This window comes from Nyctibius grandis, chromosome 2 (assembly GCF_013368605.1).
Source record: "Nyctibius grandis isolate bNycGra1 chromosome 2, bNycGra1.pri, whole genome shotgun sequence".
In the NCBI taxonomy this organism is placed as follows: domain Eukaryota; kingdom Metazoa; phylum Chordata; class Aves; order Nyctibiiformes; family Nyctibiidae; genus Nyctibius; species Nyctibius grandis.
Genome location: NC_090659.1, coordinates 59,773,444 through 59,790,169, shown reverse-complemented (window position 1 = coordinate 59,790,169; position 16,726 = coordinate 59,773,444). Strand labels below are relative to the sequence as shown.

At 42.1% G+C, this 16,726-nt stretch overlaps 1 protein-coding gene across 1 annotated transcript in view; it reads left to right on the top strand.

The window, feature by feature from the left end:
* MYO16 (myosin XVI) overlaps positions 1–16,726 on the top strand; it is a 324,197-nt gene that overhangs the window by 124,745 nt on the left and 182,726 nt on the right. The window contains exon 9 of the mRNA XM_068425451.1: positions 3,599–3,749. Within this exon, the coding sequence (XP_068281552.1) occupies positions 3,599–3,749 (151 nt within the window). The remainder of the gene's footprint in view (positions 1–3,598; positions 3,750–16,726) is intronic.

Below are 16,726 nucleotides of genomic sequence, written 5' to 3'. Positions count from 1 at the left end.
GGTGACTTTAGGCTCGTGATATGGCACCGCACTTCTAGTTTAGTATATGTACTTAGGAACTTATTCTCAAAGTAATGCTAACTTAATCACATTCTGCATTTTCTGATACATATTTAAGTAAGTAAATATTAATTATAGTCATGAATGTGTTTCAAAATCAGCAGAAGTATCCGAAATAAAATATACATAGATATGTTTGAGACAACAAAGCAGAAAAGAGATTACATTTTTCTTCTTACAGAGCATTTCTGTTTAATCATTTATGTAGCACCTTGCATTTCAATTATTCTAGTGGTTTCCAACACTCTTCTAGTGTTTAGTCCATTCTGAAGTTTCTGTTATGTAACTTTAAAAAGTTTTTTAGACTGAAATTTCAGAGATTGTGCAGTTTGCAGATGTTAACTGGCTTACAATTGTTTGGAGGTTCTCAGAATTGCCTGTGGAAGGATTACAGTAACAGAAGTTCTCTCCAACAAAAGCTATAAGAGCCCATGAAAATGTCATTGCAGAATCTACCTTGATATAATGCCTTTAATAACATCTTTCTACCAAGTTATAAGCTGACATAGTGATTTAAATATTGGTGATAAAACTGCCAGCTATTTGATTGTCAGCTCCCAGTTTTTGTATGATTTCTTTTTTCTTAAAACACAAGGACATGCTAGAGGATGGCAACTTACAGAAAACCATCTGTTTATCTAAAAAAAAAGCTACACAAAATTTAAAATGAATTCCATATAAGATGGCTTATACACCTAAAAACTAAAATGACTATTCCTCCATATAACATGCAAGATTTTTCCCAGTTAGGTCTGCCAGTAGCAACAGTTCTACCTTGTTCAAATAAGATTACCCTAGATAACTCTCGTTCCTGTTTATTATGCAACATTATTTTGGCTTAAGTCTCCCTTTGTGGTTAATTATCTATTAATTATCCATTAATTTTCATAAAAGAAGACAGTTCATGCTAATCCACTTGCCTACATTAAAATAAAATCTTCTTTTGAGCTGTCCTATAGTTCAATTTTCAATGGCATTTCTTGCCTTCTTCTTGTGACTATAAGAAATACATATGAATGTTAATAGAAGTATTTTTCTAAAAAGCCACTGTTTTCTGGAAACCTTTTATTTCAGTTTGTTTCATTTTTCACAGTGTCTTCTTGAACCTGAGTCATAATGATTTGTTGGAGTAATTTTAATATGTTTTTTCTTTCTTGTAATCATTCACATTTTTGTTGTAATATGAATTGTATGTCAGCATTTCCACCACATAAAGTCCTATTAATAACTCACAAATGCACATAATTTATAGGCTATTCTCCTGTACATCAATACATGGAACATGCATGTTAAGTCATGTTCTTATTGTCCTCTTAAGTTCAAAATGCATCTGTGGAAACAGTAGGCACCTTTTTTCCTCACACTTTGCGGTGATTTGCAACCTGTGTCTCTTTTGTGACATCTGAGAAGTTTATTGTGAGGAGTTTAGAGCTGAATTTTAAGAAGTGTTTCTAATGTGTGTTGTATAGTTAACACAAAAGTGGTAAGATTAAAGGGGTGAAGTTGAACTTCACAGCAAAAAAATCCTGTATCGTCACAATCTAAAAGAAACATCACATGAATAATAAAAAGTTATAAGTGGCGGTGCTTCGTTTTTAATATTTGAATTCATTTGGCTTATGCTTTTCTTTAAATCTTTCTTCTCTTTGTCTGTGATTAAATCTTAAGAATAATTCAAACCAAAGGAATTTGAGCAGTTTTGGACAATAGCAAAAGTTTACTCAAAAAGAAAACTTCAGTTATGGTTTTTTTTTCAATTCTGAGTCTGGGTAAAATGTGCATTAGTATTAGTCATTTCTGCTTGTGGGTGTCACAGCTATTTCATTTCTTCTACCATCTAATCACTTCCCCAACATTGGACAATTTTAAGATTCAGCTGGGCAGGGTGCTGGGTCATCTTATCTAGACTGTGCTTTTGCCAAGAAAAGCTGGACCAGATGATCCTTGAGGTCCCTTCCAACCTGGTGTTCTATGATTCACTGATATCTCTTATTCTATGACATCTAATTGCCAAGTTCATGCAAATAAGTGGCTAATGGCTTTTCTGTTCTGCAGTCCAAATCAAGAAAAAAGGCAAAATAATTTGTCTCTTGGATCTTTTGTCCATGTGATATTTGGTAAATGAATTTATGACAAATTTATCTCAGATAAATCAAAGTGGTAGATAGAAAATTTTATTTTCATAGTGTTCCTCTAGACATCTTACGTTAAAATGTCTGAAACAAAACATCATTAGAAAGGAAATTGTGTATATTTCATTACAAAATGTTGAAACTAATTATTTTAATGTTTGCGGACTGAGGGTTTCATCAAAAGAAAGGCTTTGTACATGTATCATTTTTTCAGTGGTAAACTACTTTGACTTGTTTTCCAGTGAATTCTGCTTAGAAGGTGCTTTGCCTCTGCTTAGGACTGTGCCTTTCTATACCTGTCTGTGTTTCAGTTCTGTTTCCAGCAGCAGTTCTTATCCTGAATTGAAATTAATGCTAGCTATGGGTCTTCCTTCATTGCATTTGAGTAAACTGTGTATATAATCCTGACTTTATTATAAACAGTGATCAAACTCAAGTAACTTAGAGCAAAAATGAGGGGGTTTTTTTTTAAACCGTGTTTGACATCTGGACTTTATCCCATAGTGGAATGCACTATTCCCACATTCCCACATTGAGTCCACATTTCCTTTCAAAGAAATTATGCACACATTTTGGCAAGGAGCTGCTGTACACTACATGAGATTGTCTCATTTGCACTGTCAGAGCCCAGACAATTTTTTTTGAAGATGTTTGTGTTCTCAACTCCTGGGGCTGATTCCTCACTAATTCCTCTGGATGTACAACACTGCCAAAATCATCCAAGATTTTGTCATTGTTGTTTTTCAGAAGTGTGATATGGTCTGCAGCATCAGTAGGGAAAACATCTCCATGCATGTCAGAATAGGTTTAACTTATATGTGAATGAAGAGTATTGTGTATCATTGCAGTAATTTCAGAGTCTGCTGTTTGCTTGTTTGGGTTTTTTTTTTAGCATATCACAAATTCAAAGCAGTTTTTGGTCATAAAATATATCTTGGATATTGTCTGATTAAAAGTAAGGTAAAAAGTAGTGGAATTTAATTTTAACTGGAATGGTAATGTCTGTATTGTATTATTTTAAAACATATTATTTTTCAAAACAGTATTGTGTAGCTTAATTGTGTATTTTAAATTCAGTTTCCAAATTGGCTATTGATTTGCTGGCCTAGTGCTGTCAAAAGCATATTCATGCGTATTCTCTTTGGCTTGCGCAGTTCTGCTTCAGAAAAGATATGCATAAAGGTGAATTTTAAATCTAAGCCTTTTGCTCTGTGTCTTTGGGAACAGACTAGCCTATGTGAACAGTGTATTTCTCGCCAATTTCTTTTTTATACTTGGACCAGGAACTCGTGTCTCAGCCCTGAATTGTATCTTAGTTCTGCATTTGTGCCACCCACATTTGGCAATCTTTTGTTTGTCTGACATCTTCAGGAGGAGTCTGATTGCTTTATTGATTCTCTTTGTAGCAATCCCCTGGCTTTACCAATTGCCAAACAAGACAGTTTGCTGGAGAAAGACACCATGTTTAAAGATGCAGCTAAAGGTTTGTGCAAGCAGCAATCTCAAGACAGTACATCTGAAAATGTCACTGTGAACACTACAACCAAACTTGAACAGGTAACGGCATGCAGTTTCTTGAAATGTTTGTTAGTGCTTAGGTCTGGAAATTGTAAACTTAATGAAGCTGAAGACCATAGTAATTTTTTTCCCCTCACCACACAGCAATATCATTTGCACTGCCGACCCTTGTCTCCTTGATCACTCCCTGCAATCAGTCTGGCCCTGCAGAGTTCCCTATCTGCAAATTGAACAGCTGCTTCCTACCAGCTACTGGTGGCAGGTCGGGGGCTGTGGCAGTCAGAGGGCTCAGAGCTCCTGAAACTCTATTCATGATACACAACAGGGGAGGGACAACTGTTAGCACTGCCCAAAGCGTGCTCTTCTCTCTAACTTCAGTTTACAAAGGAAAGAAACACAACCTGCAAAACTACAAAAACAAAAAGAATGTCTAAGGAATATTAAGTTGCAAAAGAAGTGACTGTAATTTAAAGATAGGAATTGCCAGATTTACAGCTGCAGTGGTAACTCCCTTTCTTGTGCTAATGCATTAAGATACAGGCACTGATTATTTGGATACCCTTTACAGTTTTCTCCACAGGATCACAATCTCATTCAGTGTACAGGGGGAATGCAAAAGGAGGAAATTATCTGTTGCTTGTAAATCTGTCACGTCCTAACTTTAGGACTTAAATGTTGTTTGGGTTGGGTGGTTTTTTTGGTACAAAGAGTTTTATTTTCTGCTACATGTATTTGGGAAACACATATTCCAGAAGTATTTAGCTGTTTAAGAAAAATAATACTTTATAATCGGGGGGGTGGAGGGGAGAATTTCCATTTAAAATAAGTTACTGTGAGTTTGAAGCATAACAAAAGAACAAGATACTGATTCCATTTAAACCATATTCAGTTCAAAAAGTCTTCATAACTGCCTTGGCAGAATAATGCCCACTCCACTGCTTTTTTTTTTGAACATGTTTCAGAGGAATCATATGACATCAATCATGAGTTCATGTGTCAGTCATACAAGTCCATCTCTGAAAGTCCTCAGCTTTGGAATCCCAAAGAGCACTCATTTCCCTATTCAGTCAGAAGATACCACAAAATATTTTGCACTTGGCTTACATCTTGTTTTCATGTCATACAATTTCTGGCCTTGATGACTGTGCAGTGATGTGATGAAAACACAGTCAATCCAAAAGAAGCACTGCTGTTCAGAAAAGTAAATGCTTGCAACCCTGTTAGGAGGAACCCTCCTACAATTGCAGGAAAAGAGAGGGAGGTGTTCAGCTTAGGGTCACTTGCTTCTAGATGTTCAACAGCAGTGTGGGCAAGAACATATATACTTCCCTCTGCTTGATTCTGTTTTGGTGCAGACATAGCTAAAATTATTCAAGTTTTCATTATCTGTAGGTTAGACTTTTGCTTTATAATTTGCGTAGTAAAACATATGCAGAAACTGATTGGAAGAAGAGCAGCCAGTCTCCTAGGCGAGAAAGAGCAACCAGAGGTTTTTGTGCTGGTAGTTTTCTCCTCCACCATGGTCTAGAGTCGATTCAGGGTCCCAGGGCAGATTTTCAAAACTTTACTCCTTCTACTGTTTCACCATACTTCAGTGCAACTTCTCAGACCTATTACAATACAAAGACAAGGCAGCATAATTAAAAGTGAATCTCTTTTAGCTCCATTACCTGAGAAATTTCTGCATAAAACTCTCTGTGAAATTCTGCTTTGCATGAGCTAGAAGGAATGTGTATCTTGTGGCCTTTTAGAAGCAGTAGAAACTACAAACCTTGCCCAATATCTGCAGTTGCCAAATAAGGAGTGATGCTCCCTTGGAAATGAATAAGCAGGAACAGTTCTATCTGGGAAATCAGCCCTAGCATGGGATAAGTTAGAAACCGTGCTACTTCAGCTGTTGTGTTTTTAAATGACTGGTTGCATTAAAAAAAAAAAATCATAGATTAACAGAACTTTTCAGTTGGCAAGGGCTTAATAAGTTTTGGCTCTTATGGACAAAGAATGTAAAACAGTTTAATCACTTCAGGAAATAATTTAATTCTAGTAAACTAAAGAATTCCCATGTTTTGTCAAATGAAACTATGAGTTTTTTTCTTTTTTGAAGTGACATAATTGTGAACCTGGAAACTGTCTTTTCTGACGTAGATATTTCTTGTTTCAGCATGTTCTTGCTAATGTTTTTGGTTGTATTTATTGACAGTCTCAGTTTTTTACAGAACAATAAGCTTCAGTAACTTAAACATATTGCTTACTATGAGCAGTGCTTTGTTTCTTCCATTCTCTTCTCTTGTGGAAAAAGGAGATACCTATCACAAGCTGGCCTCTGGCCTCAAGAATCAGGAGGCAGCAAAAACTGCCGTAGTTGAAGAAAAGCAATCAAGACCAAAATTTCTCTGTACTTTGAATATTCTTGTTAATTTAGTTTTTGTTACCCTGTGAGCACAGGGATTGTGTTCTATACTACTTGCCATGCATTATGAACTGTAGATATATGTATATCATATCCATATTTGTGTATAGAATATGTAGATCATAGTTTTCAGAGATGATATTTCCAAGTAACAGATTTTTTTTTTATTTCACAATTTGAGAAGTAAAATTTTAGTTAGTGCTGGTACCAAAGGAAAGCTTTGAGCAACCCCTTCCCCCTGTCTAATTCTAATGAGTTTCACTATCTTTTATTCTTACTAGTTGCATTCCAAACTACATTCAAAGTAATCATGTACTGTTTAATTTTTCAGTAGGGTATGTGGAGTCATTACTTGGATTTTATGTTCATGTATTATTGAAATAGATCAGCATGCTATTTCCTATGGTTTGTGTTATTATGGAAATTTCATACATTCTTAGACAATATGGCATGCAGATTAGGCCTTTATTGGGGGATCAGAGAGAAAAATTTCATCTTCTTACATCTGAAACATGCATTTTTAATAGAGAAAGCTTGTAACTTTCTTGGTTTCGAGAAAACTAACAGCTCAAATTGATATGTAGCCTCAGGTTTTTTTAATTGCAAAAATAATGAAAAAGAGCCTTAACAAAATATTGTTTCTCATGAAGTAAGGTTTTTATTACATGAAGCATTGGAGTTGGGGATCAAACGACTACATTTATAGAGCATTTTGGGTCTCTCTTGGCTTGTATTAACTTTTGCTTTTTCCTAGGTAAAAGGTGTTCTTTGATCATCTGTAATGTCAAGGTCTGTGCTGCCAAGCAAAGCAAGCAGTATGAATAATTTCCAGAATTTTATCATAGCTGGCAATTTCTCTTCCTCTCAGCTGGGAACGATATTTTTCTGATAGGAGATTGAAATTACTGGCCTGGAATTATGTGCTTCATGCTACAAACAAATATAGATTAAATCTTTTCCTTTCCTTAGTTGGGTATTTTTTTAAAAAATATTTTGTCTTTGGCTTATAATTCTTGTTTATGTATTGTTTGCCATATGAACTATGTGATAGAGTATTCCCTGATGCCCTTTTGATTGTTCTAGTATCACTTACCATGTACACAAGGGACAACTGTGTATATCGTAGTATTACACATAAGAGTTATAATGCATACTTATATAATGCATACGACAGCGGCGGCAGTGGCGACAGCGGCGGCAGCGACTTGAGGTTAGTGCGGGGGTGAGGGCGACATCGGGCTTAACCGGGTGGTTTTCGTACTCTGGGCCCCCCCGAGCATCAGCCCCGAGCTGCTTCCCCCCCCCACCCCGGACCCGCAGGTTCCCGGCAACGAATCAGGAGAGGAGGGAGCGTAGCCGGAGGCACCGCGGGCGATTTAAGCGATTTAAACGTACCACCCCCTCTTGATTGGGTGATAAAAAGCCTCCTGGAGGGCAGGGACTAGTCCCTGGCCAGAGGGTACAGGGAGACTCATCAGTGACTGTGTGAGTCAGCAGTGACTGGGTGTCTCCCAGGGCAGGAGAGGCCGCAGCAGTTTGCAGCTCGTTGCGGAGGGCGCTGACTCCCTCCCAGTGCACAAGGCGAGGAAGGTGCCAAGGAGCTGTGAACCAGGGGTGTCACCAACAGGTATTTCCCAGCTCAGTGAAAGAACAATGGTATCTACCCGGTGGAAGAAGACCAAAATGGATGTGGGAACCCAGACAGAGCTCCCACGGAAGGAGGCGATGGTGCAGGTCACAGGCTGCAGGGAATGCTACAGCGTCTCTGTGGTTTCAGGGGGCTGTGTGCGCTGTGAGCAGGTAGATGATCTGCTCGGCCGAGCGGCACAGCTGCAAAGCCAGGTTGAAAGGCTTCAAGCCAAAGTAGAAAGGCTTAGGAGCATTCGGGAGGCTGAAATGGAGATAGACTGGTGGAGCCAGGCTCTGCCCTCCCTGCAACAAAAATGGGAGCACCTGCCAGAGAGCTCCCAGGATCGAGGGACCCCTGTACTCTGCCCCTCTCAGGTGGAAAACGATAACCTAGAGGAGAGGAGTGAGTGGAGGCAAGTCTATGGCCGTGGCAAAAGGCGAGTGCCCTCCTTGCCTACCTTGCCTCCACAGGTGCCTCTGAGCAATAGATATGAAGCCCTAGTGGAATACAGCCGGTCCAATGGGGATGTGGTGGAGAGGCAACCTATATCAGAGGTCCCACCACAGTCAGAAAAACCTGACAGGCGTATAGCTACCTCCTCCACAAGGAGGAAGAGAAGAGTTTTAGTGGTTGGAGACTCCTTCCTAAAGGGATCTGAGGGCCCAATATGCAGAGCTGACCCCCATCACAGGGAGGTCTGCAGCCTGCCTGGAGCCCAAATCAGGGATATCACCAGGCAACTCCCCAACCTGGTGAAGGCCACAGACTACTACCCCCTGCTGATCTTCCAGACAGGTGGGGAAGAAGCTGCATCCCGTAGTCTGAGGGGGATGAAGAAAGACTACAAGGCCCTAGGACGGTTGGTGAAAGAGTCTGGGGCACAAGTTGTTTTCTCCTCCCTCCTTCCATTTTCAGGTGATGACGTGGGACAGAATAGTAGGATTCTCTCTATTAATGCCTGGCTACGAGACTGGTGCTACAGGCAGGGCTTTGGGTTCTTTGATAATGGCTGGTTTTATAAGACAACAGGTGTGACCGTAATACATGGGAAAGGTTTATGTCGTAGGGGCAAAAGGGTTCTGGGACAGGAATTAGCAGGGCTCATTCGGAGAGCTTTAAACTAGATTCGAAGGGGGATGGGGTAGTAGCTGGGCTTGCACCACTGGGGCAACGCTCTAGTGTTGAGGTAGACCATCCCCCTGGGGTGAAATCGGTGTGCTTAGCTCGCTCCCTGAAATGCCTGTACACCAATGCACACAGCATGGGGAATAAACAGGAGGAGTTAGAAATCCGTGTTCGGTCGGGGGGCTATGATTTAGTGGCAATTACAGAGACTTGGTGGGACGCCTCGCATGACTGGAATGTGGTCATGGATGGCTATGTCTTGTTCAGGAAAGACAGGCCACTAAGGAGAGGTGGTGGAGTTGCTCTTTATGTGAGTGAGCAACTAGAATGTATTGAGTTCTGTCCAGGGGCGGATCAGGAGCGAGTTGAGAGTTTGTGGGTGCGAATTAAGGGGCAGGCTGGCAGGGGTGATACTGTTGTGGGTGTCTATTACAGGCCACCTGATCAGGATGAGGAGGGTGATGAGGCCTTCTACAGGCAGCTGAGAGCAGTCTCGCAATTACAGGGCCTGGTTGTTGTGGGGGATTTGAACTACCCTGATATTTGCTGGGAGGCCTACTCAGCCAGCCATCCTCAGTCCAGGAGGTTCCTCCAGTGCATTGATGATAACTTTCTGATGCAAATGGTGGATGAGCCAACTAGGAGAGGAGCGCTGCTGGATCTGATCCTCACTAACAAGGAGGGTCTGGTTGAAGAGGTGAAGGTTGAGGGCAGCCTTGGTTGTAGCGACCATGAGATGGTAGAGTTCAGGATCTCATGTGGCAGGAACAGAATAGCTAGCAGAATCACAACCCTGGACTTCAGGAGGGCCAACTTTGGCCTTTTCAAGCAATTGCTAGGGGAAATCCCATGGGACAGGGTACTAGAAGGTAAGGGGGCCCAAGATAGTTGGTTAGCATTCAAGGACTGCTTCTTCCGAGCTCAAGATCAGAGCATCCCAGCAGGTAGGAAGTCAAGGAAGGGTACCAGGAGACCTGCATGGTTGAACAGGGAACTGCTGGGCAAACTCAAGTGGAAGAAGAGGGTGTACAGATCATGGAAGGAGGGGCTGGCCGCTTGGGAGGAATATAAGTCTGTTGTCAGAGGATGTAGGGAGGCAACTAGGAAAGCTAAGGCCTCCTGTGAATTAAACCTCGCAAGAGAGGTCAAGGACAACAGAAAGGGCTTCTTCAAATACATTGCAGGTAAAGCCAACACTAGAGGCAATGTAGGCCCACTGATGAATGAGGTGGGGGCCCTGGAGACAGAGGATAAAAAGAAGGCGGAGTTACTGAATGCCTTCTTTGCCTCTGTCTATACTGTTGGAGGCTGTCCTGAGGAGCCCCGGACCCTTGAGGCCCCAGAAGAAGTCAGGATAGAGGAGGAAACTGTCTTGGTAGATGAGGGCTGGGTCAGGGACCAATTAAGCAATCTGGACGTCCATAAATCCATGGGTCCTGATGGGATGCACCCGCGGGTGCTGAGGGAGCTGGCGGAAGTCATTGCTAGGCCACTCTCCATCATCTTTACTAAGTCGTGGGCAACGGGAGAGGTGCCTGAGGACTGGAGGAAAGCGAATGTCACTCCAGTCTTCAAAAAGGGCAAGAAGGAAGACCCGGGTAACTATAGACCGGTCAGCATCACCTCCATCCCTGGAAAGGAGAACAGGATGACCATGAGCCAGCATTGTGCCCTTGTGGCCAAGAAGGCCAATGGCATCCTGGGGTGTATTAGAAGGGGTGTGGTTAGCAGGTCGAGAGAGGTTCTCCTCCCCCTCTACTCTGCCCTGGTAAGGCCGCATCTGGAATATTGTGTCCAGTTCTGGGCCTCTCAGTTCAAGAAGGACAGGGAACTGCTAGAGGGAGTCCAGCGAAGATGATTAAGGGAGTGGAACATCTCCCTTATGAGGAGAGGCTGAGGGAGCTGGGTCTCTTTAGCTTAGAGAAGAGGAGACTGAGGGGTGACCTCATTAATGTTTATAAATATGTAAAGGGCAAGTGTCATGAAGATGGAGCCAGGCTCTTCTCAGTGACATCCCTTGACAGGACAAGGGGCAATGGGTGCAAGCTGGAACACAGGAGGTTCCACATAAATATGAGGAAAAACCTCTTTACGGTGAGGGTGACCGAACACTGGAACAGGCTGCCCAGAGAGGTTGTGGAGTCTCCTTCTCTGGAGACATTCAAAACCCGCCTGGACGCGTTCCTGTGTGATATGATCTAGGCAATCCTGCTCCGGCAGGGGGATTGGACTAGATGATCTTTCGAGGTCCCTTCCAATCCCTAACATTCTGTGATTCTTTGATTCTGTGAAAGGTAATGGAACAACTTGTCCTTGGTGCTGTCTCTAGGCACATCAAGGATAGGGGGATCATTAGGGGCACTCAGCATGGCTTCACCAAGGGGAAGTCATGCTTAACCAACTTGATAGCCTTTTATGAGGACATAACTGGATGGATAGATGATGGTAAAGCTGTGGATGTGGTCTATCTCGATTTCAGTAAAGCGTTTGACACGGTCTCCCACAGCATCCTCGCAGCTAAACTGAGGAAGTGTGGTCTGGATGATCAGGTAGTGAGGTGGACTGTGAACTGGCTGAAGGAAAGAAGCCAGAAAGTGGTGGTCAATGGGACAGAGTCCAGTTGGAGGCCTGTGTCTAGCGGAGTCCCTCAAGGGTCGGTATTGGGACCAGTACTATTCAATATATTCATTAATGACTTGGATGAGGGATTAGAGTGCACTGTCAGCAAGTTCGCTGATGACACAAAACTGGGAGGAGTGGCTGATGTGCCGGAAGGCTGCGCAGCCATTCAGAGAGACCTGGACAGGCTGGAGAGTTGGGCGGGGAGAAATTTAATGAAATATAACAAGGGCAAGTGTAGAGTCCTGCATCTGGGCAAGAACAACCCCATGTACCAGTACAAGTTGGGGGCAGAGCTGTTGGAGAGCAGCGTAGGGGAAAGGGACCTGGGGGTCCTAGTGGACAACAGGATGACCATGAGCCAGCAGTGTGCCCTTGTGGCCAAGGCGGCCAATGGCATCCTGGGGTGTATTAGAAGGGGTGTGGTTAGCAGGCCGAGAGAGGTTCTCCTCCCCCTCTACTCTGCCCTGGTGAGGCCGCATCTGGAGTATTGTGTCCAGTTCTGGGCCCCTCAGATCAAGAAGGACAGGGAACTGCTAGAGGGAGTCCAGCGAAGATGATTAAGGGAGTGGAACATCTCCCTTATGAGGAGAGGCTGAGGGAGCTGGGTCTCTTTAGCTTAGAGAAGAGGAGAATGAGGGGTGACCTCATTAGTGTTTATAAATATGTAAAGGGCAACGGTCATGAAGATGGAGCCAGGCTCTTCTCAGTGACATCCCTTGACAGGACAAGGGGCAATGGTTGCAAGCTGGAACACAGGAGGTTCCACATAAATATGAGGAAAAACCTCTTTACGGTGAGGGTGACCGAACACTGGAACAGGCTGCCCAGAGAGGTTGTGGAGTCTCCTTCTCTGGAGACATTCAAAACCCGCCTGGACGTGTTCCTGTGTGATATGATCTAGGCAATCCTACTCCGGCAGGGGGATTGGACTAGATGATCTTTCGAGGTCCCTTCTAATCCCTAACATTCTGTGATTCTGTGATTCTGTGATGCTTATTTCAGTGACACGAGTATTTAAAAAAATAAAAATCATTCGATATTATTATCTGAGCAGATTGTGAATGCTATTAAGTATATATAATTTAAATGAGTAAATAAGAATCTTCATTGTTAGCATTATAAAAGTCTGAAAAACTAATAACTTGCAGAGGCATAGTTATATTGGAACTTATGCTGTATTTATGGCTATTTTTCTTCTATGTCTCATAAAATATGCATCGTGCAATCAGTATGATAGCCAGATACATGCGTCGAGGTGCAAAAATAGAGAAAACTTGTCTGTATTCTCAGAGAACTAAATAGGAAGAATAGAATTTGAAGGAGCTAACAAATAAGTTATTAATAATGTAAATATTTTTTACTACCAGGTCAAATCAGTTGTGACTTTAATGCATTTAGAGTTTCCAATTTCTGTGTAATTTATTTTCTTATTGAGCTGTGAATTTTGATGCAGAGAGTGTTAGAAAATGCTGAATCACCAAATCCTAAACTTCGCAGGAAAAAAAAAAAAGTTGATGGGAAAAGATTTCAATTCCCTTACGTGGAGTTCAACTGAGCACTTCACATTGCTAACCATCTATCTATAGTCAGCATCTTTGACTATACCTAGATTATGGAATAAAAACAAGCCAGGGCCTGTTCTCTGGCCTAGGGCTATGTGGGATGGGTCAGTGCACATCCATAAGACAAAACTCTTTCCTCCCTCAGAAGATGGGGCTGTGCCCACAAACATTTTTAAAAGCAAGTATTTTAATTAGACAGGAAAAAGGAGAATAGTCACAGTAACATTTTGATAGATGCCACCATTTTCGAGTACATCTCTTCTGAAAAAAATTAATCAGCAAGATGAGGCCTGTAGGAAGGTACATCATGAAATTTTCAGATGGACTGTTTGCACCGGTTAGATGTTGAAGTAAGTACATTTTACATGTAAAAAACAATAATTACATTAGCTGAGTCTAGTAAATGATCTTCTTAAGACACTTGCTCTTTTGAATTTGTACATTTCTTGCTTTTTGGACTTAATGGAATGAGAGGTGTTTTTTCACAATTTTTATGGGGAAAGAAGGAAATAGAAAGCATCATTAAAGTATATCACAGAATCACAGAATCACAGAATCACAGAATCACAGAATCAACCAGGTTGGAAGAGACCTCTGGGATCATCGAGTCCAACCGTTGCCCTGACACCACCCTGTCAACTAGACCATGGCACTAAGTGCCATGTCCAGTCTTTTCTTAAACACATCCAGAGTTGGTGACCACCACCTCCCTGGGCAGCCCGTTCCAATGTCTAATGACCCTTTCTGTGAAGAAATTCTTCCTAATGTCCAACCTGAACCTCCCCTGGTGAAGCTTGAGGCTGTGTCGTCTTGTCCTATCGCTAGTTGCCTGGGAGAAGAGGCCAACTCCCAGTCTGCTACAACCTCCCTTCAGGTAGTTGTAGACTGCAATAAGGTCACCTCTGAGCCTCCTCTTCTCCAGGCTAAACAACCCCAGCTCCCTCAGCCGTTCCTCGTAGGACAGACCCTCCAGACCCTTCACCAGCTTGGTCGCCCTCCTCTGGACTCACTCCAACACCTCAACATCTTTCTTGAAGTGCGGGGCCCAGAACTGAACACAGTACTCAAGGTGCGACCTCACCAGTGCTGAGTACAGAAGGACGATCACTTCCCTAGTCTGGCTGGCTACACTATTCCTAATGGAGGCCAGGATGCCATTGGCCTTCTTGGCCACCTGGGCACACTGCTGGCTCATGTTTAGCCGGCTGTCGATCAGCAGCCCCAGGTCTCTTTCCGCCGGGCCGCTTTCTAACCACTCTTCCCCCAGCCTGTAGCGCTGCATGGGGTTGTTGTGGCCAAAGTGTAAGACCCGGCACTTGTTCTTGTTGAACCCCATGCCGTTGGTCTCGGCCCATCTATCTAACCTGTCCAGATCCCTCTGTAGGGCCTTCCTACCCTCCAGCAGATCAACACTCCCACCCAGCTTGGTGTCATCTGCAAATTTGCTGAGGGTGCACTCAATCCCTACGTCTAGATCATCTATAAAGATATTGAACAGCACCGGCCCCAGAACTGAGCCCTGGGGGACACCTCTAGTGACCGGCCGCCAGTTGGACTTTGCCCCATTCACCACCACTCTCTGGGCTCGGCCATCCAGCCAGTTTTTAACCCATTTAAGAGTCCACCCATCCAAGCCCCGGGCAGCTAGTTTGTCTAGGAGGGTGCTGTGAGAGACAGTGTCGAATGCCTTACTGAAGTCTAGAGAGACTACATCCACAGCCCTGCCCTCATCTACTAAGCGGGTCACTTTGTCATAGAAGGAGACCAGGTTGGTCAAGCAGGACCTGCCTTTCATGAATCCATGTTGGCTGACCCCGATACACCGATTGTCCTGCATGTGCCATGTAATGGCACTCAGGATAACTAAGACGATAAAAAAGCTTGAAAGCTAGGAAAAAATGTTCATAGTGCATGGAGTGAGTCAAACATGCAATAAGTACAGGTAAAAAGAGGTGTCTTGGGGTTTTTTTTTTTGTGCTCATGTGAGAGCAGTCATTTTTTGACAAACACCTTGAATCACAAGAATACTTAGTGCAAAATGAAGAGTGAGGTTGATGTTCTATACTTTGCATTTGTATTTCTCTCTTTGTAGAGTAGAGAAGTTTTCAAGGCTTTGTAACTTCATTTGTACCATACCAGCATATGAATATGAGTAAAGCTGGTGAGATATTTAAACAGAAAATACAACAAGATTTTGTTTTATATTGTAAGTGCTAGTGGTTCTTGTGGTTGTGATGTCTGGTGTGGATTGTTTATTTCTTCTTGGTAAAATAGAAGAGTAACCAATGCCATCTGTTTTGTGACTATTAGTTGAATATTTTGATACTGGTATTCAATACTCCTATCTGTAGAAGAAAAAAATGGATAGAGCCAAAGCTCTATGATTTAAAGAAGACACAAAATCACATCTAATTCATCCTGCTTGTTTATAACTACAAACTTCCTGGTATTTGCTTATGGTCGCCTAAAAAATTGAATGTGAATGAGTGTTTGTATGTATGTTTCAAGAATCTGGAAACGTTGAGACGAAGAGAGATTAGTCTCATTTCATTAAGATTAAATTCTTCAGCAATATCACACTGTGCAGCTCTAATAAGTGTAGGAAGAGAACCTAGAGCGTTGTGATTTCTGAACAAGATCTTGAACCTATGGAAACAATGGAAGTTCAGTAGTTTGGGACCAGATCCCCAGTACTAAACACCAGTATCTGTAGTCTTTGGGGTCTTCTCCTTGCCAGAAGCACACTCCGTGTTCCCTCCAAAATCTCCCAGTCTGCTTGCTGCTTCTGTCACTGACTTCCTGCTACATGCCACTGCTGAGGATGCTGAGTTGTTCACCAAGAAAGGGCAGTGTCTGCTTTTCTCCTGAGCCCTTCATCTTAAGCAGAACAATAGAACAAAGAAGTTTCATCTTCATTGTCCATCCTCAAAACAGACACCAAGAAAGTATTTTAGTAACAAACAATTCAGATAATTCTACCATTGTTCTCAAGAGAATTTTCTGGTTTTAGGTATTCTGATGAGATGCAAAAATGTTTTTATTTGGGCTGACATAAATAAGAATCAACCTATATTTTAAGTGTAGATCATAATCGATAAGCACACTGTTTAATGTATCAATGTTTATTTTGTCTTTAATCAAATTCCCCTTATCACAGACTCTTTTTTATTCTGTCTCCTATTCTGTCTTTTGGATTTTGTTTTGATTTCCTTCACATTTGCTTTACCTTGCAGAGCTTATATTATTCTTCCTAAATTTCAAAAATGTTAAGCTCATTTCATTCACCACTTTTGGCTAAAGTAGCTGCTTCTGAATCTCTTCTGGTCTCCTTGACAACGTGGTTCCCACTTCTTATTAACTTACTTCTGTTCTGCAGGAAAAAATTCTAATAGAATTTTAAATCCTCTGTGATGAAGAGTAGTATGAGAGCTTTGTTAAATACTGTGCAGTAAATAGTTTACAAGTGCACTAACTTTTATAGTCTTGATTTCTTCTGCAATAAACATTTAATGAAGAGAGTAGGAGAATTGTATTTGAACTGGGAATCTTCATGGGTCCAGGAACAGCAAATGGCACTCTATTAAGGGTCTATGTTCTTAAGAGCCCATCAGACTCATGCAGTTATACACCTTAACATTGACCATAATATTCTTTTCTTGCTTAAGAT